We start from the raw sequence: 16,385 nt of genomic DNA, 5'->3' as shown, positions 1-16,385 counted from the left end.
AGTACCGAAATGTAGTCTACTTTGAAGTGCTGAAAGAATATAAAAAGTGCTGATCGCTGTAAAACAATTTTACGCAAAGAAGAATAAATGAACAAAATTAGTCTCTCCTAGAACAGAACTTTAGAAATCATTTGACATAGAAGTTTGGTATCTATATACCTTCTTAAAATCAGATGCATCTTCTCTCTCTATCTTGCTGCTACATGGTTTTCGGCTGTCCAAGTAGCTGTAGGATCCAATGCGGCCCAGCATTGCATCATAGCGGTCAATAGAAGGAGTGCTGGTAGATCCTGTATTATGCCTTTTAAAGAAAAATGTGCAACTTCAAAATTTGTTTAAGTTTTATGAATTTTATTTCTGATATGCCTCATGGAATAAATGACAATTGTTTTTCTATGAATCTAGAAGCTTTACAAGTTTAAAAAAAAGAGTCTTGATTTTCTGGAGCTCATCTCGCTCCAGATTCAGAAAGAAACTAGTATGTAGTAATTGCTTAATTTACTGTGAAAGAAGTGATTACACTTATCTTTATTCTAACTTGCAGTGATAAAAAAAAAGTTATAGGTTAATAAATCTGAACTTGAAAAGTTCAATTCAAGAACAGCACAAGAGCCACAAAGGCTGAGGCTTCATAAATATGAGGCAATGAAACATTTTAATAAGGAAACTTACCTTGAAAGGAAGCCATCATTCTGGAAGAGGAAAAAAAAAAGCATTTAAATTATGCAGTGCACAATACAGAACAAATTGTTCAGCATTACCTTATGGCACAAGACAAAATCATAACTAAATAGTATTCATCTATATTATCTATCACAAATGTTCAGTTTAGATGTGGCTATTCTATGAAGACATATTAAAGTCTTTCTGGCATTTCCAAAGTAAAAAAATATTTCAACTGGAAAGAACTGCGCTCTTACATAATGCTTTTCTTCAAAGCATTTTACAGATTGCACATTACCACCAATTGCCAGTAGCTACTCATTTTCATCAGTCTTGGGAGAATGAATGACAGAGTTAGCCATGCTAGGATTTGAATCTGGGAATGCCAGCGATACACATGCTACACAATGATGGATTGGAAAATAATGTTAGCCCTCTGTCAATTTTAAAATTACAGTATTTAAACTGAATTTACAACTCTAAACAGTGCACTTGAATAATACAGGTCAAATGTCATCTCAATGCTGCCTGGTACAGTGATCAATCAGCAATCTTGGCTATAATTAAAGTGTCACTTTGCCTACAATAAATCGTTTATAGTATATGGCCATCAAATTATGTTTCAACTGCAGAATATCAGCAGGTTGCAAAGAGAGACTACTGTAATGTTCCAGACTATTATTAATGTCTCTGGAGGGGGCCTGGAGCTCCACTATATGCATGAATGAATTTAGCATTCACTATACAGAGGATGAAGTCCATTACAGCAGAGGTGTTCAAACTGATCTTCGGGCCCCCACCCCTCCCCCCAGCCAGTCAGGTTTTTCAAGATCTCTAATGAATACAAATGAGATTTGCATGCACTACCTCCCATGTATAGAAGTGTCTCATACATATTCATTAGGGGCATCCTGAAAGACATACTGGCTGCGGGCGGGGCAAGAACCCGTTCCAGATCCACTGCATTACAGATTTTCATAAATTAGACAGCGTTCCTAGTTTAGCAACAACTATTTTGTGTTTTATTAAACACAGGATCTGCAGAAAGTTAGAAATTCTAAAGAATACAAACGAAAGACGTGTAGATATTTTAAAAATTCTTGCCAGAGACTTGTGGCGTTAAATGAATTAGCTTGTTTGTCAAGTTTGCATACAGCCTTTTGCCAGAATAAGCTTCAAAGCATTTCTGGTTTTCCTTCTAGGCTCGGAAACTTGCTCTTGACCTTGCTCGCCTTTAGTTTACATTTTTGAACAACTGCCAAGTTTGTCAGTACATTGCATCCTCTTGTTTTCGTCTCCCTACTATAACTTGCTTGTAAATAGTCAAGTTACAAAACCAGCAACACCTCTTTAGTGACTAACAATCCCAATGTAATACTGTTTGGATTCCTAAACAATATGCAAATACATCAAGTCTATATATTCAAGAAATATAGCTAAGTAATATCCTTTCAAAATAAGTTTATTGCCTAACCCAGCATAACCACCTCCAGAACCCATTGATTTGATGTGACCTTGGTCCATTTTCCATAGAAGTGGGCTAATCTTCCCCCCACTGCCTCCATGGAGGAATGGACTCTCCTCCCTGGTCCCCTGACTGGTAGAATTTCTGGAGGATCTATGGGAAAGCACAGTCGTCTTCCCGAAGACTACTTCTGTTTCAACAAAGAGGAACACTTGCCCGAACGAAAACTCCTTGTATCCCAAAAATGGGAAGAGAAACTTCTTGCCACTTTTTTCCTTAAGCAACCTACTCCCTTTTAACTCCCCCCCCAAGCTTTTCATCGTCTGGACCAGGTTCTCCACAAACAGGAGTTTCCCTTTAAAGGGGAGATTACACAGCTGGGACTTGGACCACAAGTCCACAGACCAAATTCGTAATCACAAAAGCCCGCAAGCCACCACTGCCGAAACCATCAGGAAGGCCTTTCTAGAGTCCCAATGCTTATCTCGAAGCAAGAGGTACTGCAAACAGCCACAAACAGAGGTCTTCTCTGAAGTCAGTCACTATACAATGGTCAGTGGTATCTGCTGGTGGCTGAATTTACTGTGATTGGCCCGCAGTCGAGTACCATTCTGGACTAAATTGGAAAGGGATACGAAAGAACATAAGGAAAATTAGGTCTTACCTTCGATAATTTTTGTTCCTGTAGTACCAAGGGTCAGTCCAGACTGCTGGGGTTATGCCTCCCTTCCAGCAGATGGAGTCAGAGAAAACTGAAAAGCACCACCCAGGGTGCCACCTGTGATCCCTCAGTATTAACAACAAAGCAGAATGAAAAACCAGTATCCACCCAAAAAAGGCTTGAGAAAGATAAAAACTTAGATACACTTTGCAACCAATGACTAGATCAAGTTAAAACTAAACCTGCCCCAGAAATGAAGCAACTTGTTCTCGCAAAACGTTAACCATATAGACTCTTCAAGATCAGCATCGACCTGCAAAATAACCTGTCAAGAAATAATGAATATCTGATTGGACTCTCCAGTACACGGGCGGGTGTCTGGACTGATCCTTGGTACTACAGGAACGAAAATTATCGAAGGCAAGACCTAATTTTCCTTTCCCTGTACGTACCAGGATCAGTCCAGACTGCTGGGATGTACCCAAGCTGCCCTAAATGGGGTGGGACCTGGAGAGTCCCGCACGAAGCACCCTATCGCCAAAGGAATCCACCCCCTTGGATCTCTCACATCCAACCGGTAATGCTTAACAAATGTGTGTAAGGACTTCCACGTGGCCGCCCGACAAATTTCTTGCAGCGTGACACACTGGCTTTCCGCCCATGAAGCTGCCTGAGACCGAAGAGAATGCGCCTTAAGACCCTCCGGTACTGGGCGCCCGCAGCATATGTAAGCAGAGGCAATAGCGTCCTTCAACCATCGGGCGATAGTAGTCTTAGAAGCCTGCACCCCTTTCTTCGGACCGCTCCACAGAACAAAGATGATCCAACAATCGAAACGGATTAGTAACCTCCAAATATCGCAAAAGGACCCGGACGTCCAATCTCCGGAGATCCTCGTCTTCCTCCGAGAAGACTGGCAATTCGACGGATTGTTTCACATGAAAGGCCGAAACCACCTTAGGCAAAAAGGAAGGTACTGTGCGAAAAGATATACCGGAATCTGAAATACGCAGAAAAGGCTCGTGACAGGATAGGGGACTTGAAGCTCAGAGACGCGCCTAGCCGAACAAATGGCCACAAGAAACACCACTTTAAGCGTCAAGTCTTTAAGAGTTGCTCGCTTTAATGGTTCGAAAGGTGTGCCACAAAGAGATCGGAGAACCAAGTTTAAACTCCAAGACGGACAAACTGCTCGAACCGGTGGTTTCAAGTGCTTAGCCCCCTTCAAGAACCGCATCACATCCGGATGAGCCGCTATGGAACAACCATCAATCTTACCATGGAGACTCCCCAGGGCCGAAACCTGAACCCAGAGCGAGCTATAAGACAGGCCCTTTTGCAAACCATCCTGCAGAAAAGACAGGATGTCAATGATAGTGGCCCGGCGAGGGGACAAACGGAGCTCACGACACCAGGAATCGAAGACTTTCCAGACTGACATAGGTAAGAGACGTAGAAGTTTTTCTAGCTCGGAGAAGCGTAGAAATAACTGCCTCCGAGTATCCCTTTCTCCTTAAGCGTCTCCTTTCATAAGCCAAGCCGCTAGACAGAATCGATGTGCCTGCTCTAAAAATACGGGGCCCTGACGCAGCAGGCCGGGGAGGTGACCGAACCGTAGTGGACCGTCCACCACTAGGTTGATCAGATCGGCAAACCATGGCCTCCGGGCCCACTCGGGAGCGACTAGAATTACCGGGCCCTGGTGAGACTATGCGACTACAAGAGGCCATGGAGGAAACACAAAGGACGTGTGTTGGCCAGGGGAGAACCAGGGCATCCACCCCTTCGGACCTGTGGTCTCGTCTGCGACTGAAGCAGCGAGCCGCCTTTGCATTTCGATGAGTCGCCATCAGGTCCAGGTGCGGAACCCCCTATTGCCGTATTATCATGCTCATCGCTTCCTCCGACAGTTCCCACTCTCCGGGATCCAACTGTTGTTGGCTGAGGAAGTCTGCCTGAACATTGTCTACGCCGGCAATGTGAGATGCCGCAATCTGATAGAGGTGGCACTCCACCCATTTCATCAACAGATCGGCCTCTGACATGGATCGACTTCTGGTGCCTCCTTGCCTGTTTATGTAGGCCACCGCGGTCGCATTGTCGGAGAGGAGCCGTACCGCCTTGTTGCGTAGTAGTGGTAAGAAATGCCGTAGGGCCAACTGGACTGCTCTGGTCTGCAACCTGTTGATGGACCATCGTGCCTGCCAGGGGGTCCAATGGCCCTGAGCCGACCTCGACTGGCACACTGCTCCCCAACCGAAGAGGCTGGCATCTGTCCTCACCACTATCCATTGGGGGCTCTCGAGGTACAACCCCTTCAGCAGGTGATCCGGATTGAGCCACTAGGACAGACTGCACCGGGCCGGTTTGATCAGAGGCTGGGGGACCTGGTACTCCTCAGACTTGGGATCCCAACGCGAGAGCAGCGCTCTCTGCAACAGTCTTAAATGAGCAAAAGCCCAAGGGACTAACTCCAGGGTAGACGCCATATAACCAAGAACCTGCAAATAGTCCCATACCACTGGAGAGGCGAGAGAGAGAAGACACCGAACCTGGAACATCAACTGGTCCATGCAATCGAAGGGTAGGGAGACACTGCCCGCCAATGTATCGAATCGAGCCCCCAGGAACTCTATCACCTGAGTGGGTATCAGCTGGCTTTTGGCATAGTTGACAACCCAACCCAGAGACTGCAGATGACTCACCACCAAACGGATCGCCGCAAGACAGAGCTTCTCCGATTTCGCCCAAATGAGCCAATCGTCCAGGTACGGATGCACCAGAATTCCTTCCCGACGCAAGCTCGCCGCTACAACCACCAACACCTTGGTGAATATGCGAGGAGCAGTTGCCAGGCCAAAGGGCAGAGCACAAAACTGATCGTGCTGCCCCAGAACCATGAACCTGAGAAATCGTTGGTGGTGCTCCTGAATCCCTATGTGAAGATATGCCTCCGTCAGATCCAAAGAAGCCAAAAATTCTCCTTTGTGCACCGCCACAATGACCGACCGCAACGTCTCCATACGAAAACGAGGTATGTGCAAAGCTTTGTTGGCCTTCTTTAGGTCCAGAATCGGGCGGAAGGACCCATCCTTCTTTGGTACCACAAAATAGATGGAATAACGACCGGTCCGGTGCTCCGACGGAGGAACGGGCGTAATGGCTCCGAGAGCCTTCAAGCGCTCAAACGTCTGAAGCACCACCCGCTGCTTGTGTGGTGGCCCGCAAGGCGATATCAGGAAAAGATCCTGGAGGGGACGAGCAAAATCCAAAGCGTAGCAGTGACTTATAATATCTAGTACCCACTGATCGGAAGTAATCCGGGCCCATTCCTCATAAAAGTGGGACAGTCTACCTCCGATGTTCGGAATGAAGGAATGGGCCGGCGTCCCTTCATTGAGCGGGTTTGCTGTTGCTGGCAAAGGCATGGGCTCCCGTTCGCTGAGGCCGCCTGCCTCGAAAGGAAGATGGCCAAGACTGCGCTCTCGAAGCAGACTGGCGAGGGGCATAGCCCGAAGCCCCCCCCCCCCCCATTGGATCTAAAGTGCCGCTGCCCCCGGAAACGACCACGTAGCCACCAGTAGAGCGGGTTTGCCCTACGCTTATCCTCTGGCAACCTATACACCTTGTTGTCCCCCAAGGCTTTAATAAGTTGCTCCAGCTCATCCCCAAACAAAAACTTACCTCTAAAAGGATAAGATCCAAGCTGGGATTTGGAAGAGGCATCTGCCGACCAGTTCCGGAGCCACAGCAGGCGGCGCACCGAAACGGCCGACGACATAGTGTGCGCCGAGGTCCGGAGGAGATCATAGAGGGCATCAGCCGTGTAGGTGACAGCTGATTCCATGCGGGCCGCCTGTTCCGACTCTCCAGGGGGAAGATCTTGGGCCGTCAACATTTGCTGCACTCAGCGAAGTAAGGCCCGCTGCATCAGGCTACTGCAAGCCGCCCACTTCAAAGATGCGCTTAAGTAACACCTCCAACTTCTGATCCTGAATGTCCTTCAGCGCTGTGCCACCAGTCACCGGGATAGTAGTGTGCTTGGCAGTAGCCGTGACTGCAGAATCCACCTTGGGAACCTTAAGGAGGTCGAGCGCCTCCACCGGGAGTGGATACAACTTTTCCATAGCTCTGGTGACCCGCAAGGAAACCTCCGGAGCCTCCCACTCCCGTGACACAATCTGCGAAAGCTTTGGGTGAAAAGGGAACGTCTGCGGCGGATCCCGAAGCCCCGCTAAGGCAGCATCACCCGTGGAGACCTCGGAAGTATCCTGGGACAGCAGAAGCTCCAGTTCCTGGAGCACATGCAAAATTAAGTGGTCCAGTTCCTCCTTACGGAACAGTCTTAGGACCTGTGGATCATCCCCCTCCACCGGAGAGACCACATCCCCTTTATCGTCCAAAGATAGAGGGATCCGGCAAAAGTGGATCCACCGGATCCGCTAGATCGGGTATCTTACCCGGGAGCCTATCCCCTGAGGCCCTCGGGGCCTTGACTCGGATGGGAGACTGAAAATCCCAGTCAGACTGCTTCCAGGAAGGCTTTGTGCATCAATAAAATAAACCTGGAAGAAAAAGGCTGCCGCCGCTTTAAGGCCCCCCCAAAGCCTTGTCTGGAGCTGCGAGGCGGGGATAATGGAGGGGGGAGATCCCCTCCCTCTTCCGAGTCAGCTGCATCATCGGAGGCAGACAAAATGGCCGCCGCTCCCACACTAATTGGGAGCGAGCTCAGCCCCTGCCCTCCCGTGGTCTTCTGCACCTTGAAACTGGCGCCCCCCGCAGCGGATCGATGCACTGCGAAGGCCCCTCGCCCCCAGGAAGGCACCGGGATCAGAGGCCTTCGCGGGAGAGCTGGAGCCCTGGCTCTCCGCAGGAGCTGCACGCCGTTCCCCTAGGCATTGACTGCAGCCGGGTGGAGAGCTCCATCCCCTCCGGAGGCCCGGGAGTGAAGGCAGGCGCGGCTGAGGAAGAAGGAGCAGCTCCAGTTAAGTACCTCTACGACCACCTTTATTTATTTATTTTTAAACTCTCAGCCCGCGGGGAACAGTAGGGGGGGGGGGGGGCCCAGAGGAATGTAGCGTCTCTGAGAGAGGGGGAGAGTGACCGGCCCACTGGTAAATCCTCGCCCTCTGCTCACCGGGCCAGAATAAACTCCGGGAAAATCAGGCAGGACCCAGTCCTGCCGAGCCTGCCTACAGATGGCTGCTTGTGAAATATAAAAGACAAAGTCACAACTTTTAGTCTTTAAAAAAAAAATAAAATGACAGTCACAGGTGCTAAATATTGTACTAAGCTTCTCCAATTTAATATTTTTTTTTTTCCAAACCTGGTGGGGCAAGGCCCCAAGGGAACCAAGATCAGGACCGCAGGGTATGTCTCATCTGCTGGAGTCAGAGAAAATACTAAGGGATCGCAGGTGGCACTCCGGGATATATGGGTGGTGCTTTTCAGTTTTCTCTGACTCCATCTGCTGGAAGGGAGGCATAACCCCAGCAGTCTGGACTGATCCTGGTACGTACAGGGAAATTGCCATGCTGGGTCATACCAAGGGTCCATCAAGCCCAGCATCCTGTTTCCAACAGAGGCCAATCCAGGCCACAAGTGTTTGGCAATTACCCAAACACTAAGATCCCATGCTACTGATGCAATTAATAGCAGTGGCTATTCCCTAAGTAAACTTGATTAATAACAGTTAATGGACATATCCTTAAGTAACTGCAAATGAAGGCTCATGGCACTAGTTCCTTGCCCTCATTCTAACTAAGCCAAAGATCAAAAAAAGAAAAATTCACAATCATTACCTGGCCACCCACGAAATACCTTTGGCTAATGTCGTCTCTCCCTTAAGAGCATATCTTCCAGCAGATGGGGTATGCTGGTTCCATGCGAAAGTCACCCAGAGATCCCATGCCCTATAGTAAGGTCAATTTACATGTAACTTGTTTCCTCCTCTATATTCTAGAAAAGGAAGCTAACCAAATTAGTGAAATTACCCCTTACTTGTCAACAGTTCCCTCAACCACTCAAATTGCTGAAATCTGTAATTATTTTTACTGATGTTATTCTTTCCTGCTATTTCTATCTCCATCCAGTTCTATTACCCTTGTTATTTGTAACTGCTTTTCTCTGCACCTTAGTTACAGTTAGAAGTTATTTGCACCCCTGTTATACTGTAAACCAGCATGATGTGATTGTATCATGAATGCCGGTATATAAAAAACCTAAATAAATAAATAAAATAAATAAGTAAAAATGGAAGATTTTAATTAACTTACCCAGTCAATATTGGGGTAACAGGACATGCTAGAGAGAACACTCATGGATGCAATAAATGACAGTTTTATGGAGCAACTGGTTCAGGAACCGGAGAGAGAGGAAAAATGTTATATCTAATTCTCAGTGGAGTGCAGGATTTGGTGAGAGGTAAGTGTGTGTGGCCAGCTTGGCAATAGTGATCATATCATTAAATCTGAATTAATGACTGGAAGGGGGACAGTAAGTAAATCCATGGCTCTAGCACTAAACTTTCAAAAGGGAAACTAGGATAAAATGAAAAAAATAGTTAAAAAACCTGAACGGTATGGCTACAAATGTTGTGTGCAACAGGCGGACACTTAAATACCATCTTAGCAGCATAGTTCAGATGTATTCCAAGCATTAAGAAAGGTGGATGGAAGGTCAAATGATTGCCAGCATGGCTAAAAACATAAGTGAGAGATCTTCATTCAAAAACTAAAAGAAGGATCCATCAGAAGAAATAGGATAAAGCATAAGCATTGGCAAGTTAAATATAACATTCATAAGACAGGCTAAGATAGAATTTGAAAAGAAGTTGGCCATAGAGGCAACAACTAATAATAAAAGCTTTTTAAAATATATCCGAAGCAGAAAGCCTGTGAGGGAATTGGTTGGACCATTAGATGATCAAACGGTTAAAGGGGCACTTAGGGAAGATAAAGCCATCGCAGAAAAACAAATTCTTTGCTTCGGCATTTACTGAAGATGATTCTGGGGAGATACCTATTCCAGAGATGTTTTCAAGTGTGATCCAGATAAAATGAACCAAATCACAGTGAACCTGGAAGATGTGGCAGGCCAGATTGACAAACTGAAGAGTAGTAAATCACCTGGAATAAATGGTATACACCTCAGGGTTCTGAAAGAACTAAAAAATGAAATTTCAGACCTATTTAATTTGTAACCTATTATTAAAATTATCTGTTGTATCTGAAGACGGAAAGGTGGCCAACATAACCCCGATATTTAAAGAGGGCTCTTGGGATTGATCCGGGAAGCAATAGACCGGTAAGCCAGACCAGTGCCGGGAACAATTGTGGAAACTTAAAGAATAAAATCACAAAACATTTAGACATGGTTTAATGGGACACAGTCAGCATGGATTGATCCAAGGGAGGTCTTGCTTCACAAATCTACATTTTTTTTGAAGAAGTGAACAAATGTGGACAAAGGTGAATTAGTAGATGTGGTGTATTTTAATTTTCAAAAGGTGTTTGACAAAGTCCCTCATGAAAGGCTTCTAACAAAAAAACAACAAAACACAAATGTCATGGAGTAAGAGGCCAAGTCCTTTTGTGCACTGCAAGCTGGTTAAAAGACAGGAAACAAGAATTAAATGGTCAGTTTTCACAGTAGAAAAAGGTAAAACATTGGAATGCCTCAGGGATCTGTATTTGGACTGGTGCTTTTTAATATATTTATAAATGATCTGGAAAGGGGTATGAGTGAGGTGATCAAATTTGTGGATGACACACAATTATGCAGAGTAGTTAAATCTCAAGCGGATTGTGAAATTCCAGAACAACCTTCTGAGTCTAGATCAGGCTTCCAAATGGCAGATGAAATTTAATGTGGACTAGTGCAAGGTGATGCATATAGGGAAAAACCCTTGCTGTAGTTACACAGTGTTAGGTTCTATCTTGGGAGTTACCACCCAGGAAAGATCTAGGAGTCATAGTGGATAATACACTGAAAATGTGTGTCCTAAGCAAACGTTAGGAATTATTTGGAAGGGAATGGAAAATATAACAGTGGATGTCATAATGCCTCTATCGCTCCATGGTGAGACCACTCCTTGAATACAGTGTGCACATCACAAAAAAATATATATAGTTGCACTTGAGAAAGTGCAGAGAAGGGTGACCAAAATATAGGGCATGGAATGATTCCCCTATGAGGAAAGGCTAAAGAGTTTAGGCCTGTTCAGTTTGGAGAAGAGATGACTGAGGGGGAATATGACAAAGGTCTACAAAATCATACAAAGACTCAAAGAGGTTAATGTAAATCTGTTATTTAATCTCTGATAATAGGACTAGGAGGCACGCCATGAAATAAGCGTTTTAAATAAGTAGCTTATTTAAAACAAATCAAAGAAAATTCTTTCACTCAGTGAATAGTTAAGCTCTGGAATTCACTGTCAGAGGATGTGGTTAAGGCAGTTAGTGTAACTGGGTTTAAAAAAGGTTTGGATAAGTTCAGAGAGGAAAAATCCATAACTGCTATTAATCAATAAGGAATAGTAGCTTGAGGTCTATTTAATGTTTGGGTACTTGCCAGGTGGTATTTGTGTCTTGGATTGGCCACTGTTGGAAACAGGATGCTGGGCTTGATGAACCCTTGGTCTGACCCAGTATGGCACCTCATGTTCTTACAACTCTTGTAACTTGGAAAAGAACAACTTTGCTCTCTCATCAATTGACTGGGGCAGAACTCTTCTGTTCCTCTCCTGGCAAAAAAGCTTCTCCCCTCAATACAGGGAAAGATCTAGTAATTTTCCCATAGGGGTGTCTGCATGCACCTACTATCAACTCCTGGCCCCCCCCCCCCCCCACTACACACTCAGAAGGGTGCACAGAACTGTAGCACTGTGTCTTACAGAACTCAGGCATTGGTAAGGCAAAGGGGCCTTACATAAGAATGTTTGATTATAGATTAAATGAACTGAAGAATAGCATTTATTTAAAATACTTATTTTCTCCCTATAACAGTCCAGCTGTGATAAGTGGATTATAATGCATGAGGGCCAAGAATGACCTTTGATTAGACCTGTACTAAATCAACCTGAGTCTAGGTTCCCTATAATTCTGCAGCGACTGACATTTCCTTTCCTGCAAAAATCACATGGAAATTGGTTACCAGTTCTCCCCCCTGAATCATTCGAGACGTCCTTTTTCCCTAACCCCCTCCCATATCTGCTAGCTTCTTCCAGTCTCCATCTTCCCAAAGTTTACAGTGTTCATCTACTGTCCACCTTGCGAGCTCAATTAGAGGCCTTACTGAAATGATATTTTTAAACAATTTCTGTGCAAACAATAAAAAATATGCAAGTCTGCTATTTTGTCAGTCAAGCTTCTGGATACAATACATTAATTGTAACAGCAGCAAATACGATGCTTGTTATAACCAATCAAGTAAGGAACAAGCTACCCTGTCTTTCCACGATTCCCTTTGGAATGTATCAGTGGGTTGAAGCTTGTCTAAACTAAGGTATTTGCAAGAGGAGAAAAAAAAAAGAAAGTAGCTGCAACTCAAATTCAGATGCCATCATTAATTGAACAGTTTCAAATACTGCAGCAGCTAATGCAGGTGTATCTGCTACATCATCATCATCATCTAGAGCCAAAGCCTAAAAGCAGCAAATTCTCAGATATGAAATTCTGGACAGGCCCTTAAGATAGAGGAACACAATTATATGGGCACATTGACACATGGTAGAGTTTCTGAAAATCTGACAAAAACACACACAAAAGGAGAAAAGATTCAAAGGGCAAAAATTTGCTTTAGTTTTGGTTCTCCTTACAATGGGACAGGTGAAATGTGAAAATTCCAAGGTAAACCCAGACTTAAGAGAGACCTCTAGTTTTATTTTCTAACAGCATAAGAAATGCCAAGCTGGGTCAAAGCAAGGTACATAGAGCCCAGCATCCTGTCTCAGAGTGGCCAGTCAAGGTTGCAAGTACCTGGGCAGATCCTGTTACTCCCCCCACCAGGGATATCAACTGCTGTCCTTTGCTAATAATGTGCTATGGATTTTTCCTCCAGGAACTTGTCCAAACCTCTTAAAGCCCGCTCTGCTAGTCACCTTGTCCACATCTTCTGGCAAGTGATCCCACAACTTGACAGCGTGCCAAGTGAGAGAGAGTCTTTTCTATGGTCTATTTTAAATCTGAGGGCCATTAGTTTCATGGAGTATCCCTTTGTTTTAGTATTGGAATGTGACAGGTTTTAATACGCTGTGCAAGTGCTTTACCTAACACAAAAGAAAAAAAAAAACCTACCCAGTTCCATCAAAATTTCCTCCTGCACATCCATATGCCGAGTAGAAAAATAGCTCAAGCAACCATAAGTTTCACAAAAAACTAAAATGGAGTTGAGCCAAATTTAATTTCTATAAAAGACTAAATGAAGTGGCATGTTTTTAAAGTTTCATAGCAAACTAAGCTACTATTGAAGCTTTGATAAAGCAGTCCCAAAACATGTTAGGCATTAAACAAAGGCACAACTACCACCCATGTAGAAAGGGGGAAAAAGATGTGGCAGAAAGATAAAATTTCTCTTAGCTCTGTGCCACTTTTCCCCCCTTAAGCCTTAAGAAAATACAGCCTGAAAGAATTCAAACTATATAAAAAAAACCAAACCTTTTTCTCCCCAACATGTACATGGGTATTACTCTACAGACAGAAAATGCTTACCACAATCTCAGCTAAAGTTAAAGGAAATGCAAAAGCTATAATCTAAAAATTCTGAAGTTTACCTGAGTTTCTTTGTTTGTTCCCTCTTCTGTATCAGATGGATGCTCCTGATCATTGTCACTCTGCTTAAAAAAAAAAAAAGTTTAAACTTTTATAAAATCTGAACACTGGCAAAATGCCTCACTTTTCTTCAAACCCAATTATTTTTCTCAAAACCTAGAACAGCAGAATTGTACAAGATTTAAGTTAGGGACATTCCCTCATGGTGCTGTGCACATAAGTTCTTCTTGGAATTTCTTTCCCACCTAAGATGGCCGAAATAAACTGTTGTACCTCAAAAAGTATTACCCCTCAATGCTAAGCTTTATCCTTTCGCTGCAAAAAACCTTAAGTGTGTTCTAATTGGCTGCTAGAAAGTACTAGAGTAATAATCTATGACCATCACACTAGGCATCAGCGCTAGCTTACGCTTGTTAGACCATCTGCCTTACATATGTCATCCTGTCCCAAAATGTCCAAATATGTCTTTTTATAAATGTTTTCTTTTATGCAGATAAAATATTTCAATTACCATAATCCTGATATGCAGGGCCAGCGCGCGTCCATTAGGCGAACTTCGGCGGTCGCCTTGGGCGCCGAAGAGCAACCACGTGGTGCCGCAAGCGGGGCCTATGCCACTCCACGCCGACTGTTTCTATTTCTCTTTGCCGCGAGCGGGATAGGCCCCCCCTTGCGGCACCACGTGGCTGCTCTTTGGTGCCCCCCCTACGGCTCGGCACCGAAACAGGTGGGGGCCAGCAGCGCAAGGGTCGCCTAGGGCGCCCAATACTCTTGCACAGGCCCTGCCGATATGATCATAAAACTCATCTAGACAAAAAATGGCATGTGTGTGTGGCTGAGTCTTCATAAAATTTGCAGTGCCAGAAAATGGTGTGAAACGTCAAACATATGTAAGGCAGATGGTCCAAGAAGCACAAGGTAGCACTGTTGAAGCCTAGTATGAAGGTCATTCATTATTACTTTAGTACTTTCTAGCAGCCAATTAGAATACTTATGATTATCTGCAACTAAGAACGAGCAGCTTAGAGATGAATGTTAGTCTTGAAGGGCATTACTTTGAGGTACAACGTTATATTCCCCCTTGAGCACCAACAATGGTTGGATTCTTTTGTTAAAAGCCAATTAAACTTACAGCTGTTGCCCGGCTCCCACACTGATACCAAACTGACCAATGCAGATTTTTCCAGCATATGTCTTCCCTCTGTGAGAGAGACCAAGCAGCTGCAGGAGTGACTCTGGTCTTATTTTTCAGTTTCCTTAAATCTAAAATGTATGCTATAGAAAATGAGGAGACTGAATATCTAATATAGCAGGCATGTATTATTGGCTGATCTATTTTTTGATTTAAAAAAATGTATACACATCATAACCAGTAACGTTTTCAATAGAAGCAGTTTACAGAATTAACATACATAATAAAATCCAATATAAGACCAATTACCTACAATACGGAATTACATATACAAACTACCAACTGCTACTACCCCCCCACCAAGACCCCACAAAAATTATAATCCCATTTCTCCATAGCATCAGAAGCCAACCCTAAATTAAATTAACTGCCCCCCCCCTCCTCTAAAAACTAGGAAAAAAACACAAATGGGTCTTAAGTAGTTTACTAAATTTCATATAACAACTCATTTCTAACCAACTGCTGCTGCTAAATTTCTATCCATAGGAGAATTCCATGATTTAAAAAAAAAAAATGTATTCCGCCTTTCAGGCACTTCATAGCGGATTGTACTTTAAAAGAACTGAAACTACAAAGTTTGTAGTGGCAATCTTCACTAGCACTAGGAGTGATTTTCCAATGCATTTTCTGAAAATCAGCTGAGTGGTGCCCAATTTGAACTCCCCACCACCCCAATTTAAGCTTCTGCTTCTAAAGATTAAATTAAACCAGACAGGATAGTCTAGAGCTGATCTTGAGCACTTGCCTATGTAAGGACCACCCAATATTCCCTCAAAAGGTTCAGGTTATGCTTTTACAGTAAGAAGCAATCTTCTCAGTAACCCAATGTAAGAGGGGAACACCTACAATATTAATTTTCCCTAGCTCTAATCTTTCTGCTTTGTCTCTGTCGAATCTGAAACTTATTTTGACTGAAAGTATAGGCTAAACAGAGCCTTACAATTTTCCTTTGCCTAATATTTTGTATTTCCATATCTGTTCAAGGTAAAGTCTGGACCACAGAAATCTTGACACAAATTTAGAGGAAACACAGAGTTGCCTTATATACTTGTTTTAAGCTAAATAAGGGGTCAAACTGGGAAGAATTGCTAACAATGAATGCTCTTGGAAACCCACATTTAAACTTTACATAAATATACTTCACTTCCTCTACTAACTTCAAACAAGAAACATATCTTTACTTCTACAATCACATTTATTTATTCTTTCTTCCTTGGTGATAGAGAAGGGAACACTATATTACTACCTTCAACAAGTGAAAAAAATTGCAGGGCTTCTCAGTGACAGCTGCAAACATTCAAACAGTTGAAGATCAAGGCTAATTTGTTTAGCTTGTTCATCCTGAAAACCAGACACCTTTGCAGTCCTGAAGGACAGGATTTGAGAACCCTTGATCTAAGGCAGGGGTGGGCAATTCCAGTCCGAGGGCCAGAAACCTGTCGAGGTTTTAGGATATCCTAATGAATATGCATTTATTTATTTATTGATTGATTGATTTTTATATACCGCGGTACATATAGTAATACATCACCTCGGTTTACAGTAAACATTAATATTAGCAACAGGCTTTACATTAAAACGGTTTAAGCAGTAAGTAAACAATAAGATAACAATAAGGAGTTAGCAACGAGCTTT

The 16,385-nt window shown here is 43.9% G+C and overlaps 1 protein-coding gene across 5 annotated transcripts in view; it reads right to left on the bottom strand.

The window, feature by feature from the left end:
• The window catches only part of PPP1R12A (protein phosphatase 1 regulatory subunit 12A), a 306,305-nt gene that overhangs the window by 41,609 nt on the left and 248,311 nt on the right, over positions 1-16,385 (bottom strand). For 4 of the 5 annotated variants that reach the window (XM_029597125.1, XM_029597123.1, XM_029597121.1 and 1 more), the window contains 3 exons: positions 13,561-13,623; positions 673-692; positions 160-301 (listed from right to left, as the gene is read on the bottom strand). In XM_029597125.1, the coding sequence (XP_029452985.1) occupies positions 160-301; positions 673-692; positions 13,561-13,623 (225 nt within the window). The remainder of the gene's footprint in view (positions 1-159; positions 302-672; positions 693-13,560; positions 13,624-16,385) is intronic. The other variant, XM_029597122.1, reaches the window with a different exon arrangement.

The sequence above is a fragment of the Rhinatrema bivittatum genome, chromosome 4 (assembly GCF_901001135.1).
Source record: "Rhinatrema bivittatum chromosome 4, aRhiBiv1.1, whole genome shotgun sequence".
NCBI classification, from domain to species: Eukaryota; Metazoa; Chordata; class Amphibia; order Gymnophiona; family Rhinatrematidae; genus Rhinatrema; species Rhinatrema bivittatum.
This window is presented reverse-complemented; position numbering and strand designations above follow the sequence as displayed.